This window comes from Acipenser ruthenus, chromosome 42 (assembly GCF_902713425.1).
Source record: "Acipenser ruthenus chromosome 42, fAciRut3.2 maternal haplotype, whole genome shotgun sequence".
NCBI lineage: Eukaryota > Metazoa > Chordata > Actinopteri > Acipenseriformes > Acipenseridae > Acipenser > Acipenser ruthenus.
In genome coordinates, this window is record NC_081230.1 from 9038820 (window position 1) to 9054836 (window position 16017).

General features: G+C 45.5%; 2 protein-coding genes across 3 annotated transcripts; one reads left to right on the top strand and one right to left on the bottom strand.

Moving 5' to 3' along the window:
- Nucleotides 1–87: 87 nt before the first annotated feature.
- Nucleotides 88–10016, top strand: LOC117401130 (sterol O-acyltransferase 2). Of its 2 annotated transcripts, XM_034001625.3 has the most exons (16): nt 88–159; nt 1600–1701; nt 2556–2614; nt 3242–3381; nt 4014–4073; nt 4586–4693; nt 5019–5301; nt 5582–5657; nt 6001–6085; nt 6168–6213; nt 6328–6457; nt 6985–7082; nt 7689–7787; nt 7892–8027; nt 8614–8759; nt 9045–10016. In XM_034001625.3, the coding sequence occupies exons 2-16, from the start codon at nt 1614–1616 to the stop codon at nt 9093–9095; spliced, it is 1605 nt and encodes a 534-aa protein (XP_033857516.3). In that variant the 5' UTR covers nt 88–159; nt 1600–1613; the 3' UTR covers nt 9096–10016. The 2 variants fall into 2 exon arrangements, with proteins under 2 accessions (XP_033857516.3, XP_058867683.1); XM_059011700.1 differs by lacking the exon at nt 7892–8027.
- A 247-nt stretch (nt 10017–10263) lies between these two features.
- On the bottom strand, nt 10264–16007 carry LOC117400937 (protein FAM186A-like). Its single transcript, XM_034913851.2, has 7 exons — nt 15876–16007; nt 15287–15518; nt 14841–15029; nt 12637–14281; nt 11751–11943; nt 11113–11321; nt 10264–10510 (listed from the first exon to the last, which is right to left on the bottom strand). Exons 1-7 carry the CDS (start codon nt 16005–16007, stop codon nt 10264–10266), a joined length of 2847 nt encoding a protein of 948 aa, XP_034769742.2.
- Nucleotides 16008–16017: the final 10 nt, after the last annotated feature.

Consider the following 16017-nt stretch of genomic DNA (forward strand, 5'->3'; position numbering starts at 1 on the left):
TCGAGGGCTGGGTCCTCCTTGGTAAGCAATATTAAAAATGATTACCAAAGCAGGGTCAGTCCTTCGCACTGATACTGAGGGCAAAGATTATTTTTCACTCCCCAGTTCTGAAAGGAAAGCCAGCGCACCGTGAACAGAGGCAGGCGCAGGGGTTGAACTGTGAGTAAGACTTTAACAGACTTTACCATGGGACCTTTCCACATTATACAGCTCGGCGTTTATCATAGTTTTACACTGTTTTAAGATGCATGTCTGTGCAGGTTTTGAAATTTGTTTTATTCCTGTAATAAAGTTGTATTCTGTTCAGCAAATGAACCTAGCATAGAAATTCAGTGTTTCAGTGTATCAGAAATTAAACGAGTCTTTTAATCAATGTGTAGTTCAGCGTGGCATTTTTGTTTTTCACTCGAACACACTTCCAGCGGTCTGTTATTCTAGCTAGTTGTTTGTGTGCGCTTGGGCACAAGTTACAACCTCGCCTTTTCAAATCTCTTTCCCACAAAGCTCAAATTCCACAAACGATACTTCTTGCAGCAGTTGAAGGTCATTGCCGCGTTACTTCTCTAAATGGCGTTTCTGTTATAACGTTTGTATTACTAGACTGTGTTCCTTAATTCAACAGGGTCTTAACCTCTAAAGAACGATTGAAGGTTGATTCATTGCAACTTGCAATGCTTTTAAATTCTGTTGAACCTTTGACTGCTGACCTAATGAGATAGGAATTATTATGACAGTAAAGCTAAGTGAATGATTGACGAAGTCTCCGTTCCACGTTGTCATACGGACAGCCGCTTCTAGTTCAAAACAACTAAAATCAATAACTTGCTGTGTGGAGATTTGTTGTGATTTTTTAAAAATAATTGCATTTAGGTATCCTCCACTTTTAAGATCATTGAAATAGACCCAGGGAATCACAGAACAGCCAGACCAATCTTGCGATCAGTTTGATCCCTTTATCTAAAAGACGCCACCTACAATATTATTCAGGTGAAAGTAGAAATGAGAGATTGATATTTACATTCAGAGGTGGCATCAGAACTTTAACAAACGTAACCCATTTTGAATCACTGCAATTCTAATGCAAGAGGGAAAAAAGCTGTGTTGAAAAATTGCCCTTATCCAGGACAACTTACAATTGTTACAAGATACCACATTATATTTTTTTTACATACAATTTATACAGTTGGGGGTTTTTACTGGAGCAATCTAGATAAAGTACCTTGCTCAAGGGTATAGCAGCAGTGTCCCCCACCGTGGGATTGAACCCACGAACCCAAGAGTCCAGAGCCCTGGCTTTTATTATATTGACTAAATATAATAAATACCATTGCTGCCCTTGTGCTCCCATTGCCCTAAATACAGTGTGGTTTACAGTGAGTGCAAATACTACAAGAATACGATATGAGATAAGAAGTAACAAGTTAGGATTAAGACCCTTTGCATCTGCAATGCCATATTAGTAGATACTCTTGTCTGATATTGCACTAGTCATTTGCCCTTGCTGGTGAAGGACGCAGTGTTTAGATTGAGTATCTCCAGTGCAGACCCAAGGTCTGTGAGCGCTGGCTATTCACACGCAGCGCAATGCTCTGCTTTCAGAGAGGAGATGAGAGATGGCAGCCGAGGAGACATCCAGTACACTGAGGCAGAGGAATGCTAAAGCCCCCATGAGCCAGGCTGAAGAGGATGCTTCACCAGCCAGTGAGTAAACTACGCTGCCCTTGTTAAAGTTGGCCTTGCTTTCACTGTGCTGCTGTTACACTTTGCAATGCTTTTACTGTGGGAAACTTTTATAAGGGTTAGTTTGCCATGGTTTGTTTTTTTAACATGCTTTACCAGACCTCTCTGTGCTTTACAATGCTTCCCTATGCTTTACCATACCTCTCTGTGCTTTACAATGCTTCCCTATGCTTTACCATACCTCTCTGTGCTTTACAATGCTCCCCTATGCTTTACCAGACCTCTCTGTGCTTTACAATGCTTCCCTATGCTTTACCAGACCTCTCTGTGCTTTACAATGCTTCCCTATGCTTTACCAGACCTCTCTGTGCTTTACAATGCTTGCCTATGCTTTACCAGACCTCTCTGTGCTTTACAATGCTTCCCTATGCTTTACCAGACCTCTCTGTGCTTTACAATGCTTCCCTATGCTTTACCATACCTCTCTATGCTTTACAATGCTTCCCTGTGCTTTCCCATGCTGTCACTGTGCTTTATTACACTTTGCAATGCTTTTACTATGTGAAAGTTTTGTAAGCGTGGTTTCCCTTATAAAAGTTTGCTGTGGTTTATCACACCACAATGCAATTGCATCATAGTTTTTGCAACGAAAAAAAGACGTGTGCTGGTGTATATACATCAGAATTCGGTTTGCATCATATTTTGGTAAGCTGCATTTGCAAAACCATTTGTCATGTTAACTGCATACGCATCAAAATGTGGGTTTGACACAATCTCTGTAACTTAATACAGAAGGATGTTTAGGTCCCCAAAGTGGAAATGAAGATGCAGGATCTAAGCCAAGTTAACTGTGCTTGCGTGTTTTTATTTGAAAGGTAACGAGGAGCACATAGACAGTGCAGGGGGGCTGATACAATGGAGGAGACACATGGAGGTAAGAGGCTGCGAAAGAAGCAGAGATACTGTGCAGTATGGAAATAAGACTCCCGTTGCATCGCAGTTTGATCCATTCCTGGTTTTGCTATGACACACCAGAGCTTGTTACCTATACACTGTGGCTAATCAAGCCTGTATTAAAACATGGAATATGTAAATGCTATGCAATAAGAGTTATCCAAGCAATAAGAGATGAGTCTAAACCAGTGTGGAATTCACTAGCAGCCCTTATAAAAGGTTTCTTGAAATCAACACCACAACCTCATTGAACAATAAAAAGGTCATTTATTTATTGATGTCAAAGTTCAAATTTGTTTTTTTTAATGACCCAGTCTTGAGCAATGATTGCACGGGCAAAAGGCACATTCTCTGAAAGGAATAACAAGTGTCTTAATGATTAAAAAGAAACCACAATACACTACAGCAGTCCAGTTCCTAGTAGCTTCTATTTAATGCTGCAACATCATTATGCTGTGTCCACTCAAGGTCCCACGCTCTGCCCTGCGTCCTGCTTTGTAAAACAATCAGTTCTGTGCTCTGGTCCCACAAGTCAAGGCTCTGTGCTCCGGTTGGATTCGGAAGATTACAATGAGCTCCCGCGGCTGTTTGTGTTTTCTCTCCCCAGGATGTCAAGGCGGAGCTGTTGGAGCAGATTCAAGGGCAGCTCAGCGACCTGCTTGAGAAAGTGATCAGCGAGTCGGTGCAGTCTTACTCCCAGCACAGCAAACCACCTGCCAACTCCAATGAAACCGAGGCCACGTCAAGGTACGCTCGAGGCTTTGTCCTGTAAGAGGAAAGGGGCGGGACGAGGGCGTGGTTTCAACCGAGCGACTGCTGTGATTGGATAGATTTTCTCAGATTTTGAAGCTCCTTAGCTTGTCGTTTAAAGCCCCTAGTCCAGGGGTCTCCAACCCTGATCCTGGAGAGCTGCAAGGTCTTCTGGTTTTCATTTCAACAGAGCTCTCTGTTACTTAATTGCACCAAGTATTGGCTTAATTAGTCCAGATTAACATGTGTTCCTTTATCCACTGATGATGTAAAGACACCTATAAACCCTACAGGATGGGGTCTCTCCAGGACCAGGATTGGAGACCCCTGAAGGTTGTCTGTCGGTTGATTATGTCTATTGAGTACTGTGCAGGTACTACCTGTTTAAATGTTTTCAGTATAAGAAAAGTGGCCGTTGTTTTAACCTTAGTACCGCACAGTGGAGCAGATAACTGATTGATGCTCTTTGACCACGTTGTTGAGGCAGGGATCCTTTTAGACCCAGCTTAACAAAGTTCTGAGATCAATCAGCTACTAGGAACCGAGCGAGCTTAGATGGACCGAGTGGCCTCCTCTTGTTCGTAAACTTTTTTTTTTATGTTCTTATGTGCCTGTGTTCTTCGTTACAGGAAGCAGCGGCTTTCTTCAGAGCAAGGGAAAGTGTTTCTGGAGAGACGGTCACTTCTTGAGTAAGGATGTCAGCAGAAGCAGCTGGTTTTTCATTACAGAAAAAATGAGTTTGATCAATATTCACAATAAGCCAGATTCTTCTCGCAGAGGAGGTAACTCAAGGAGGCTTGGGGGTCCAGTGGTTAAAGAAAAGGGCTTGATACCAGGAGGCTCCACCCACTGACTCCCTGTGTGTGACCCTGAGGAAGTCACTTCACCTCCTTGTGCTCCGTCCTTTGGCTGAGACGTAAAACAAAGGTCCTATTGTAAGTGACTCTGCAGCAGCAGTTGTGATGCATAGTTCACCCCCTAGTCCCTGTAAGTCGCTTTGGATAAAAGCATCTGCTAAATAATAATAATAATAATAATGTTTAATCCTAGAAACAGCAGCTTTGATATAGATGGTTAAAATCCTAGCGCATGTGAACCTAAATCAGAGACTTTGCCAAACGAACTCGAAAGTCCAGCCAAGCACAGATTAAGTGTGCTGCTCTTATTGGCTGATCATGTTCCGTCTGCATCTGTGTTGCAGTGAGCTGTTTGAAATCAATCACATCCGCACCATCTATCACATCTTCATCGCCATGCTGTGTGTGTTTATCATCAGCACCGTCGCAGTGGACTTCATAGACCAAGGCAGGTAAGAAGAAATCATTTTCATAATCATTTTAATAAGCGTTACCAAATGCAATGCTTACCTGTGCAGTAGCACGCTTTCACTATGAGCAGGGTCACCACTAAGACAGAATGGGACAGTTCGGGCTTTTTAACTCGCACCCAATTCATTCTGTTAAGTGTAATCCAACTGTGAAAGGTACCTGAGACAGGTAATGAGAATCTTTATAAGGGTGGACAGCACTGCTGTTTGGTTTCATAAAGCTGGTTTCACAAAGCTGGTTTCATAAAGCTGGTTTCATAAAGCTGGTTTCACAAAGCTGGTTTCATGTGTTGTCTTCTTGTCCCAGGCTGGTGCTGGAGTTCGATCTCCTGTTCTACGCTTTCGGACGCTTCTCTACAGTGGTGTTTGCCTGGCTCTGCATGTGCTCCTACACTCTGGTGGTCCCCTACAAAGCGCTGTGCCTGTGGGGGGGTCACTACCACTCGGTCCGGTTCCGGGGGGGGTTCACCTTCGTGGTGGGGTCCCTGGTGCTGGCCTGCCAAGCCTGCGTCCTGGGGGTCTACCCCATCTACGTAGTGGTTCACTACAAACTGCCCCCAGCCTCCAGCTTTATCGTCATTCTGGAACAGGTAACGCCCTTACTAGAGTAAAAGAGATGCCAGGATCAGAGCCTCCCAATGAACAGAACACGCTGGCACCCTAAACCCTGGCACCTCACTTATGAATCTGCTCGCTGCTCCAGGAACGTTCGTAACGGCCCCCACTGTATGGAATCAGTTCCACACAGCATTAATCCACAACTGCTGTTTTAATTTGACATACAACATAAGAGTCATTTCAAGGCTGCCAGGATCGTTCTCAGTAGTTTTTAGTAAGGGGACGCGTTCTGTTTTTATTATTTCATTGTAGATTCGATTCATGATGAAAAGCTACTCCTTCATCCGTGAAAACGTACCGAAAATCATGAAGGCAAAACTGAACCAGGGTGAGTTGAAGTTCACTGAAACTGATGCAGCTCCAGGCTGAATATCTAGGTCCCCTATAGAGGTATTTTTGCACGGTCGGCTTGCAGTCTAATGCTTTTCCCAGGGTTATACTCTGCATTTCCCATACCTGGTTTACCATGTTTATTAATATGCTTTACCATACCTCGCTGTTCTTTACAAGGCTTTATTACACTTTGCTGTGCTTTTACTATGGGGAAACATATATAAGGGTCAACACATTCTCAATGGTATACTATAGATATCTGAAAGGGTTTAGTAACGGGAGCATGAATTCCTTGCTTCCTGTTATTTCCTAACCTGGCATCGTATCTTATTTGACAGGAGAAGCTGCCAAATTGCCTGAGTTCTCCAGCTACCTGTATTTTTTGTTTTGTCCGACTCTAATTTACAGGGATGCTTATCCCAGGTAAGGGGCAGACTTGCTCACAATGCTTTTCCCATCATGACAATTGCTTGCCTCTTAAAAGAACACATCTGTTCATTTTCAGAAATCCACGCATCCGGTGGAAATATGTAGCTCTGAACTTTGCCCAGGTAAGATATTCTAGAGTCCATGCATCTATATATGCATATACTTCTTACTCCTCTAGGGACAGCCTGCCCATATTAATCAGATTCATGGAAGCTCTTTGTCCTCTCCCTCCTCAGATCCTGGGCTGCTTGTTTTACGGATACTTCATCCTGGTGAGGCTGTGCATCCCGGTCTTCACTAACATGAGCAAGGAGCCTTTCAGCACCAAGACCATGGTCCTCACGCTCTTCCACGCCACGCTGCCAGGTAACGCCCCCTGGAGGAAACTCACAGGCTCTGCATCTCCATACCGGAGCCTTTAACCTTGTCATCCTGCTCTGCTCCAGACTTCAGCCTCCTTCAGTGTCTACAGCTGTGGCCAAACATTTAGCATCACCTACAATTTCAGGAAAAAAAAAAAACTGTACGAACTTAATTTAGATCTTTTATTTAACATCATGTAATCAAAGAAACTACAAAACGATATCGCAAAAAATAAAGTCTACCGGACGCCATAATAGCAGTGCAGTAGTATTTCGTGTTGTCTGTTTTTGCATTAAGAATATGAGGGAAAAACTACAAAGCGGTATGCAATTCAATATGTTAACATTAGCCGGTTTCATTCGACTTTGTGAAGCAAAATGTGTTAATTCTATAGGGTGATGCCGTATTTGTTGGCCTTAGCTGTGCAGCGATGTTACTGAAGGGGTCAGAAACGCCCTGAGACTCTTGGTTTCAGATCCAGTTGATAGGGGTGTAGATCAATGGACCTCAATGTGTGCTTCTGTTGCCAGGGACCTTCGTGCTACTCCTCTGCTTCTTCGCCTTCCTGCACTGCTGGCTCAACGCATTCGCAGAGATGCTGCGCTTTGCAGATCGCATGTTTTACAAGGTCAGTCACTCAGGCACGCACCCATGTGGGGACCCTGCTTTTCAGTAACCTTATGGCAAAAAAATGAGCACACTGCGGGGTGGTGAACCAGGACACTTTCCTGCTGCACGAATTGAATGACAAAACTGTCCTCCTGTAACGATATGTTTTAGAATAAAATTGTTTCAAACAGGACGATTTTGGAGTAAAGGGATTGTCGCAACCTGTGGCCCTCAGCGGTCTGACATCACTGTGTTCCGGACCACTCAGCGGTCTGACATCACTGTGTTCCGGACCACTCAGCGGTCTGACATCACTGTGTTCCGGACCATTCAGAGGTCTGACATCACTGTGTTCCGGACCACTCAGCGGTCTGACATCACTGTGTTCCGGACCACTCAGCGGTCTGACAACACAGCGGTCCGGACTACTCAGCGGTCTGACATCAGTGGTCCGGACCACTCAGCGGTCTGACATCACAGTGGTTTAAATTAATTAAAAGATGCGGTACATTTCTATTGACAAATGAACTCCTGTATGTGTATATATGTATGTGTTATTGGGAGCAGTGTGGATTTCTGAACTTCTAATCGCTTGACTGCTGGACGGCTTGCATCTGTCTTTCAGGACTGGTGGAATTCAACGTCATTCGCCAATTATTACAGGACCTGGAACGTGGTGGTTCATGATTGGCTCTACAGCTATGCTTACAAAGACTTCCTGTGGGTAAGTGCAGCCTGCTGTGCCGCCGTTAAGGGTCAGTAAACCCACAGTAACGCCTGTGTTAATGGCCGGTGCTGGTAAAGGCGTGTGTCTTTGTTTTTCTCCAGCTGTGCGGGGGCAGGTTCCGGGGCGCTGCCATGCTGCTGGTGTTCATCGCCTCCGCTGTGGTACACGAGTACGTCCTCACGCTGTGTCTGGGGTATTTCTACCCCGTCATGTTCTGTCTCTTCGCCATCTGCGGAGGTGAGACATCGTGCTCAAGCAGACCCGGCTGCTACCTGTTTTTCTTTTAAATTTTAGAATGGAAATGTTTTTTCATGTGAACTCCGCATTCCAAGAAGAAGAAATACATGCATTATGAAAGTATTTCAGCTATGGACAAAAGTTTTGCATCACTCTATAGAATGAACTCATTTTGCTTTATGAAGTCGAATGAAACCTGCTGAATAATGTTACCTTAACATATTGATTTACATACTGCTTTGTAGTTTTCCCCATATACTGAAAAATGTGGCATTTTGATAGAAACTACTATTATGGCTTCTGGTAGTCTTTTGAGATCTCATTTTGCAAACCTTTTGGCCACAGCTGTAGCATGGAACTTTGCATAGTGCAATTATATACTCTGATTGTAGGAGTTCATTAAAAAGAAAGCATGATATTTCTGATCAAACAGACCTCGTTCAGTCCTTAACTGTGAGTTTCAGGGACGGGTTTCATCGCGGATTACTGTAAATCGTTTTTGATTAAGCTACTTTTGATAAGTCACACTTTGTGTTTTAAGGTCTGACAGTTTTTTCAACACAGTAATTATTTTTCCTTTGAACAGGTGTCTTCAACTTCGCTCTCAATGACAAGAGAAAGGGAGCGGTGTGGAATGTGCTCATGTGGACCTGTCTGTTCATTGGTCAGGGGATCCAGATGTGCCTGTACTGCCAGGAATGGTACGCCCAGATCCACTGCCCAGCCAAAGAGGTAATACCACGACACCCCCCCAGCATGCCACGCGATTCAGATTCCCGACGACACAGGCCAGCGCGCTGTCACCTCATGTCTTGGTACAAAGCTGCGTTCTATGATTCCGACACACAGTCCAACACAAATGTACTTGTACTTTGTCTTAACATGTTTTTTTCAAACCCTCTCCTCCCTAAAGGGTTAGGTATAGTCACCTCAATGGTGCGAAAGTGTTAAGCAGCTATGATGAATCTCTCTCTCTCTCGTTCTCTCTGCTTATCCTCTCTTCTCTTCTCTCTTCAGAAGGGCTTCTGGGAATTCATCACCCCTCGTTCGTGGTCTTGCAGACTGTAAGCAGGGATGGAGCAGACTTGTGTGCTTTTAATACCAAAGATGTTTTAAAAGTCGGAAGAATGAATCCACAAACACACCCAGCTTCTTGATGCGTAACAGCCGACAGCTGTGGCCAAAGGTTTTGCATCCCCTAAAATTTTAGGATTCAGACAATTAAAAAAAACGATATAAATTACAGTATTTCGTGTTAAATCTTTCAATTTTTGTCAGTTTTTCGTTAAGCATACAACAGGACATGTGATTCAACATGTTAACGTAACATTGTTCAGCAGGTTGCAGTCGACTTTATGAAGCAAAATTAGTTCATTCTATAGGGTGATGCTAAACTGTTGGCCATAATGTGAATACAACTGCTTATGATAGAAAAAATCATAGCTTATTTCCACAAGTGTCAGTATCAGATACCAAAGGAGACCGGGCTGACACAGCACTGGTGCAGCGTGGAATTAGGAATGCCCTGTGGAAACAACGTGGCGTGCTTTGAGAGTGGCAATGCCAGGCCAGCACTGTGCCACTGTGCCATGAAAACAAAAACAAAAAAAATCAAATGTCTATCACACAGTATCACAGTAAGTTATTTTATTTGATTGCAGTTTATATGAGAGTTACATATACAGAAGACAAAGAGACAAAGAATATTTTCAGATATTGCAACCAAATGGGATCATTTTATGCATTTTTTACATTGCAAGCCAACAGTAGGCTTCAATATATTTAAATATGTTAGCCCACATATTGCATAATATTTTCAATATATTGCACTGTTATTCTGTTAGGGTAAGCACCTTTGCTTTAAATTGACGGTAGTATTGTATCACTGACATTGGAAAACAAATGGATATGTTAATATGAAACATACGGGTATTTTTCTTATGTATTGTACCAGCTGCGTAATAAACACTGAATACTGTTCTATTTAAATGCACTTGATGTGTTTATTGCTTGGAAAAGCGTATTTGAAGGCTGGGACGCGTCAGTTCTTAAGGTCTCCACCACCTAACAACTTCACCAAGTTGTCATTAGCCCTGTTAGGAAGGGAAGAAACAGAAGAACGTGAATTTGCAAAGAGTCTGACGCTTTAGGATGGTCTTTCTAAAAAGCCCTCGTTGGAAACGTGTCTCGGTACGCATTAGCATCAAAAACAACCGCACAAGAATGAAAATCATTTTCAACACGAAGTTATTGCGATGGCATTCGCCCCGGTGTATATAGCCAGCGCCCCAGCGCCCCACCTCCTCTGCAGTAGCTGCATCGCTTTGCTCCGGGTGGTGTTGACCTCCATTTCGAAGAGCTTGGGGATGCGAGGCAGAAGGAGTTTGGCCGCCCCGTTCAGCGGACTCTTCTCGGCGATCCTGATGCTCTGCGCTGCAATATCTGCTCTCCAGGAAGGCTGCAGCAGCCCGTGGATTGTCTCCCTACAGAACACAAGGCATTCGGGTTTTTAGTTTATTAGGCTTCTCCCGTATAGCTTGCAGCACACCAGGGCTGTCCAAACTAGTCTTGAACCGTATATAGCGTACTTTTCCATCCCCATTCTATGCTAGGTTTATGCATAGGTTAACTGCAGTGCTTGGTCCTGTGAGAAATGTCCACGCACATTTTGCAGATTCCCATTTTACCGTGTTAGCATCTCTGGTATGCAATATTTATTTATCCACAAGGGGGAGACAGACCAACAAAGTAGCGAGCATTGGCAAAACGCATAGTAAATACAAGATAGCGTGTTTTATTATATATACAGTGGCTCACTGAGGACAACGGGGGAGAAAAAATGTTTACATAATTTATTTTTTTTTGCCACTGTCCTTAATGAGTCACTGTACAGCTAAGGCCAAAAGTTTTGCATGTAAATTTTTTGTTATGTATATGGGGAAAATACACCGCAATATGCTAACATTATTCAGCAGGGTCCATTTGACTTTATAAAGCAAAATGAGTTCGCTCTACAGGGTGATGCAAATCTTTTGGCTGTAGTTCTGGGGTGGAGGCTCAGTTCGAGGGCGGCTCTTTGCTCTACCTGACCCCGAAGACTGGCCCTGGCGCTCCCTGCGTGCTCCGGGGAGAGGCGGGAGGGACGATGCAGTGCGTCTGCACCCCCGGGCTGCTGCACCACGTCAGGCGCTTCTGAGGCTGGACACAGACCACAAACTGCTTCTGGATCCCACCAGGGCTCTGCTGCACCAGGGGGAAGGGGTGGAAGAGGTGCAGGCTGCAGTCCCGTCTCACCTGCGTGGGGGGCAGGGAAAGAGATAAGCACGGCTACTTCAGCAACCCTCAAAGCAACGTCGCTGGAGCTCCATGACAAATGATTCAATGAAGACACTGCAGCGACCCCTGTAAGTTTACATTGGTACATTTGCACGGTCATTTTTACCCTATTTATACTATTCATTTAACACAGTTTACCAGGCTTTTTAATACGCTTTCCCATATCTCTTTGGGCTTTACAATGCTTAAATATGCTTGACCATGCTTTCACTATATTACACTTTGTAATCTTTGGTAGAATTGTATAAGATAAAGGTTACATTTCATTTTAGACAAGGCTGCTTGTGAAATAACAATCGCAAAGGCGCAGTCCCTTCTGCTTTCTCCTACAGCACTTCACATACCCCTGACCCTGACCCTGACCCTACCCCTAACCCTTCCCCACACCTGGCCGAACAGATACAGCATTTTGGCCATGCAGGTCTTGCGTCTACGCTCCACAGAGTCTTGCTTCTCTCTCCACCTCTGCAGAATGGTTTGCTGGTAATCGTCCACCGTCTCGATGAACTTGTACATGTCCCTCGCCGTCTTGCCATCCTCCACCTTTCTTGCAGAGTCCAGCCTCGAGCGCAGGTTGCACCTGAAGTGACGGAAGCACATTATTATTTTTGGAGAGTGTTGTCCCGTTTCGCACTTTGGGTCACAGGATCCCACAGCTTCGCTTCACCGACCTTTTTCCAAGACCCAAACGTGTTCACGAGAAGACACTCCTGTGTCGTAAGAGACCAGGTCAACTGTACATATGAACTTCTACAAGCAGTATTATTACAGGTTTTGGTACTGACTATTCTTTTGTTAAAAATACCATCCATGCAATCTTCTAATAGGAACATATTCTCAAATACCTAACTTAACATTCATGCATGCATAAATCTAAACCCACACCTTCAGTGATAATTATGACATAATAGGGAGAGAATGATAACAAATGTTCCAACATGTTTTAAAGTCACTGTAGTAAACGGACAGCAATATATATCCTAGATCTGTTTTTGTAATTCATTTATAAAATGGGCCCCACGTTTTAAGGAAGTCGTTCAATGTTTCTGTATCTGTCTGGTGGAGCTTCTCCAGCTGTAATGCACACAGCGTTAGAGTTTTCCATTCTGTGAAACTTGGACAGCTCTCTCCTTTCCAGTAGTTTTTACTGCAATCTGTGATATGCAGATAATGTGGATACCTGTACATGCATGGTGCTACTAAGATGGTCCTAAATAAAACAGCAGGCTGCTTGTCCAATAGATAACCTCAAGAAACAAACCCACAAACTCACCTCACTCGGCGTATACAGCAGAAAGCGATGTACTTCTTGAACAGGTACAACAGTCTCGTCTCATCTGCATTTTGCAGTTGGGTTATCAGGTCTGTGCCCAAAGCGTGCATCTGTAGAGAGATGTCCCCTCTGAGCAGGGCCTGGCTCAACACCTCCAGGTTGGTTCTCTGCAGCTTCACGTTAATCCCATAGGGAAGCCTCGCCATCTTGGTTCTCAGGATGTGCTCCTGTTGCACCTCCATGTCGGTCTGGTAGCGGAGAATGTCCTCGTTGAGCTTCTTGGGTTTCTTCTTGACCGCCCGTTTGGGTTTTGGTTTGAGCTCCTCCCTGCCTCTTCCACTCAGCCTCTCCTCTTGTCTTTGCTCCCCCTGGAAGGCCTGTCTGTCTTCATCCTCTCCCTGCTCCTCGCTGATCGCCTCATACCTCTTGACGGTCTTTTCCCTGGTTTTTCTGACTTCCGGTCTCTTCGAGCGCTCCTGGTTGGACATGGCAATCATCCCCTCCCGAGCCGCCTTCATCTTGCAGATCTGCTCCTTCCCCATGCTCTGGACACTCCTCAGCTCGGAGGTGGCCTGAATCGTGGTGGGGTCCAAGCTGTCCAAGACTGCAAACTTCGCGCTCACATCATCCAGGTTCTGGTCCAGAACGGGAAAGAGGTTGGAGACTTCCTGGAGTATCTCGGGAGCCCTCCTGGACATGTTTCTGCCGAATTTGGAAATGTGCTGCAACTCCAGCGCGGGCACGGGTGCTTGGATGATCTGGTTAGCGAAGGCGTCATGGAGTTTGGCGAGGAGCTTGGACAACGTCTCTCGAACTGTGTCCTCCACCGAGCGGTAGATGTTCACTGCTTCAGTCGACCACATTTTGCCCACAGGGTCTTGCTCAGTCGAATCCTGGATTAGGTCAATGACGTTGGTCTGGAAGTCTTCCAGGAGTTCCCTGGACAGCCTCTCCACCTCGGCCACAACGTCCCCTCCTTTCCCCAACTTCTTTTTCGGGGATACTTCCGGCTGGGTTACACTTGGCCCCAAGTCCTCCACCTCAATACCAGGCACTTCCACAGGACGCAACTCCCAACGATCTGGTTCTCTCACCTCAGGCTGAAGGATTCGCTTTTTCTTCACCGCTGGTGCGGTTTGGATCTCCAGTTTGGGTTTGCTTGTCGCGTCTGCCTCTCTTCTCATCAGTTCCACCGTCTCTTGTAGCTTGTTGTTCTCGAGGAGGGCGTCTGAGCACCTGGTCTCCAGCCCCACCAGCTGCATCTCCAGCATCACCTTCTGTTCCCGGAGTCTCCTGACCTCCTCCAGCAGGCTCTCCGAGCAGGCCTGGGAGTCGTTGACCTGCAGCATGCCCAGGGAGGTTTTGCCCTCGCGGAAATCTTTGGTTTGCTGCTGGAAGGCAGCGTTAATGTTCTGGATCCCCTTCAGTATGTGGCTGAAGGCTATGGACTGAGCCTTGGTGCAGGAGAGGATGTTCTTCATGTCGTTGACCATGTTGGTGAGCTCCACAGAGGTCTTGTTGCCCAAGCTCTCGTCCTTCAGTAACTTCTCCATGCTGGGAGGCTGCAGCTCTTGGATCTTCACAATCATTTTGGCATCGAGTTTCGCCTCACGCCACCATCTCCATACACCGCCCTTCGGCAAGTCTGCGGACACAGCAAGACACATAATAATCCAGAGCTAGCCCCAACCTTTTTCATGAAGACAACCAGGGAAGTCTTACAAGAAAAAAAAACACCTAACAAAAACAAAAAGACTGTACTGTAAAAAAAGGATTTGATTACTAAAACTAGCAAGAGAAAACACACTCTCAACTGGAGGGAGACAACGCACACTCAGAAACTGTAAATCATTAGATCTAAATAGAGGAAAAACAGCTGACATTAACGTAATGAATCTCTTCATATAGAACCTGCTGAGGGTAAATGCTTAGAATGCTTTGTCACTTTGTGTGCGAGGTCTACATGAAGTAAGTGCGTTCAGTAACGGAGCGGCTCAGAGCGAGTTTTTCCTCTCACTCGGATCACGGATGAATTCCGCTCTCCAGCTCTGAGCTGCTCAGCGGGAGCAGGACTGAGCGTGCCGTGAAGTGGGTATTTTCACTGAGCTGCTCTGAGCGGCTTGCTTACTTCACACGGCCAGTGTAGCTGCTGCTAAGAGTATCCAATGGGGACGTGACTCATAATCATGGTAAGAGGTGCTTACCGAGGTCCTGGGTCTTGCGCCGGGGGTCTGCGTCGAAGAGCAAGGCGCAGAGACGGCTGATCTTCACAATGCACTCCTGAAAAGCGTCAAGAGACTTCCCAATCTTCATCTCCATCAGCGTCACCCAGTCCTCCGTCACCTCCTCCAACTCCTGATCCTCCCTCTCCTCCTCTTCCAGCAGCATATTTCCTGGGAGACGACAGCAAGCAGCACGTCAGCCCCTTTACAGGGGGTACTGCAACCGAGATTTTAAAATACAGGGTCTTTGAAAATCAAATATTAAAGTTGTTTTCAAGAAACTACAACTAATGAGGGTGTGCCAAAATTATCTTTCTTGGTTCCCACCTCCCCAGGTGTGTCAAATCCTGCGCAGGTATGCCTGTGTCAGTTTAATCAGTTTAAAGCAATTTTTCAACTCCATCTCCCCCCACTCCCCAGACACTCACTGGTCTCCTGCATCCATCTCAGCAGATGGATGAAGTCCACCTCCCTGTCGTAGCTGGACATCATGAAGTGACCGATGCTCTGGGTCAGCGAGGCTCTCCTCTTCCTCTCCTCCAGCTCAGACCCTGGGGCGATTCTGAGCCCCGTCTCCACCTCCAACTCTCTCCCGACCCGCATGTGGTGCAGCGCCATGTTCACGTTCTTTAAGATCGCGCTCAGACTCTCAGATACGTCCTGTGCACCAGGAAACACAGGGAGACTGCAACGGACTTGTGCTGGACCGTGGTCTAGTTCCTTCTAGATTTACACACATCGTGCGCTAATTTAACATTTAAAACAGCTTTGTTTTAGAGAACTGTGATATATCAGACCAGTAGCAAGCTGCTGTTTAAGATCATTTCACTAACTGGCTCCCTGTAGGAAGCGTTGCTCTCTCAAGCATGTTTAGAAGTGTTCAGTGGCTACCTCCAATCTCACGCACTCTGTGCTGTGTCAGCCCCACAAGCAAAACCAGTGGAAATCTCTACTTGATTAGAGTTTGGGTTCTAATAAATGAATAAAATACATTGAGAAAGATGGCCGGCACTTTACCTTCTGGGCGCGCTGTAGCTGGGTGAACTGAATTGTCTGGAAGACCAGCTGCACGGAGTGTGGGATCTCAATCCGACCGCTTTCCGGGTCAACATTCCCGAAATCTTCATCCTCTTCCTTTTCAATCAGCATTTTTGAGACA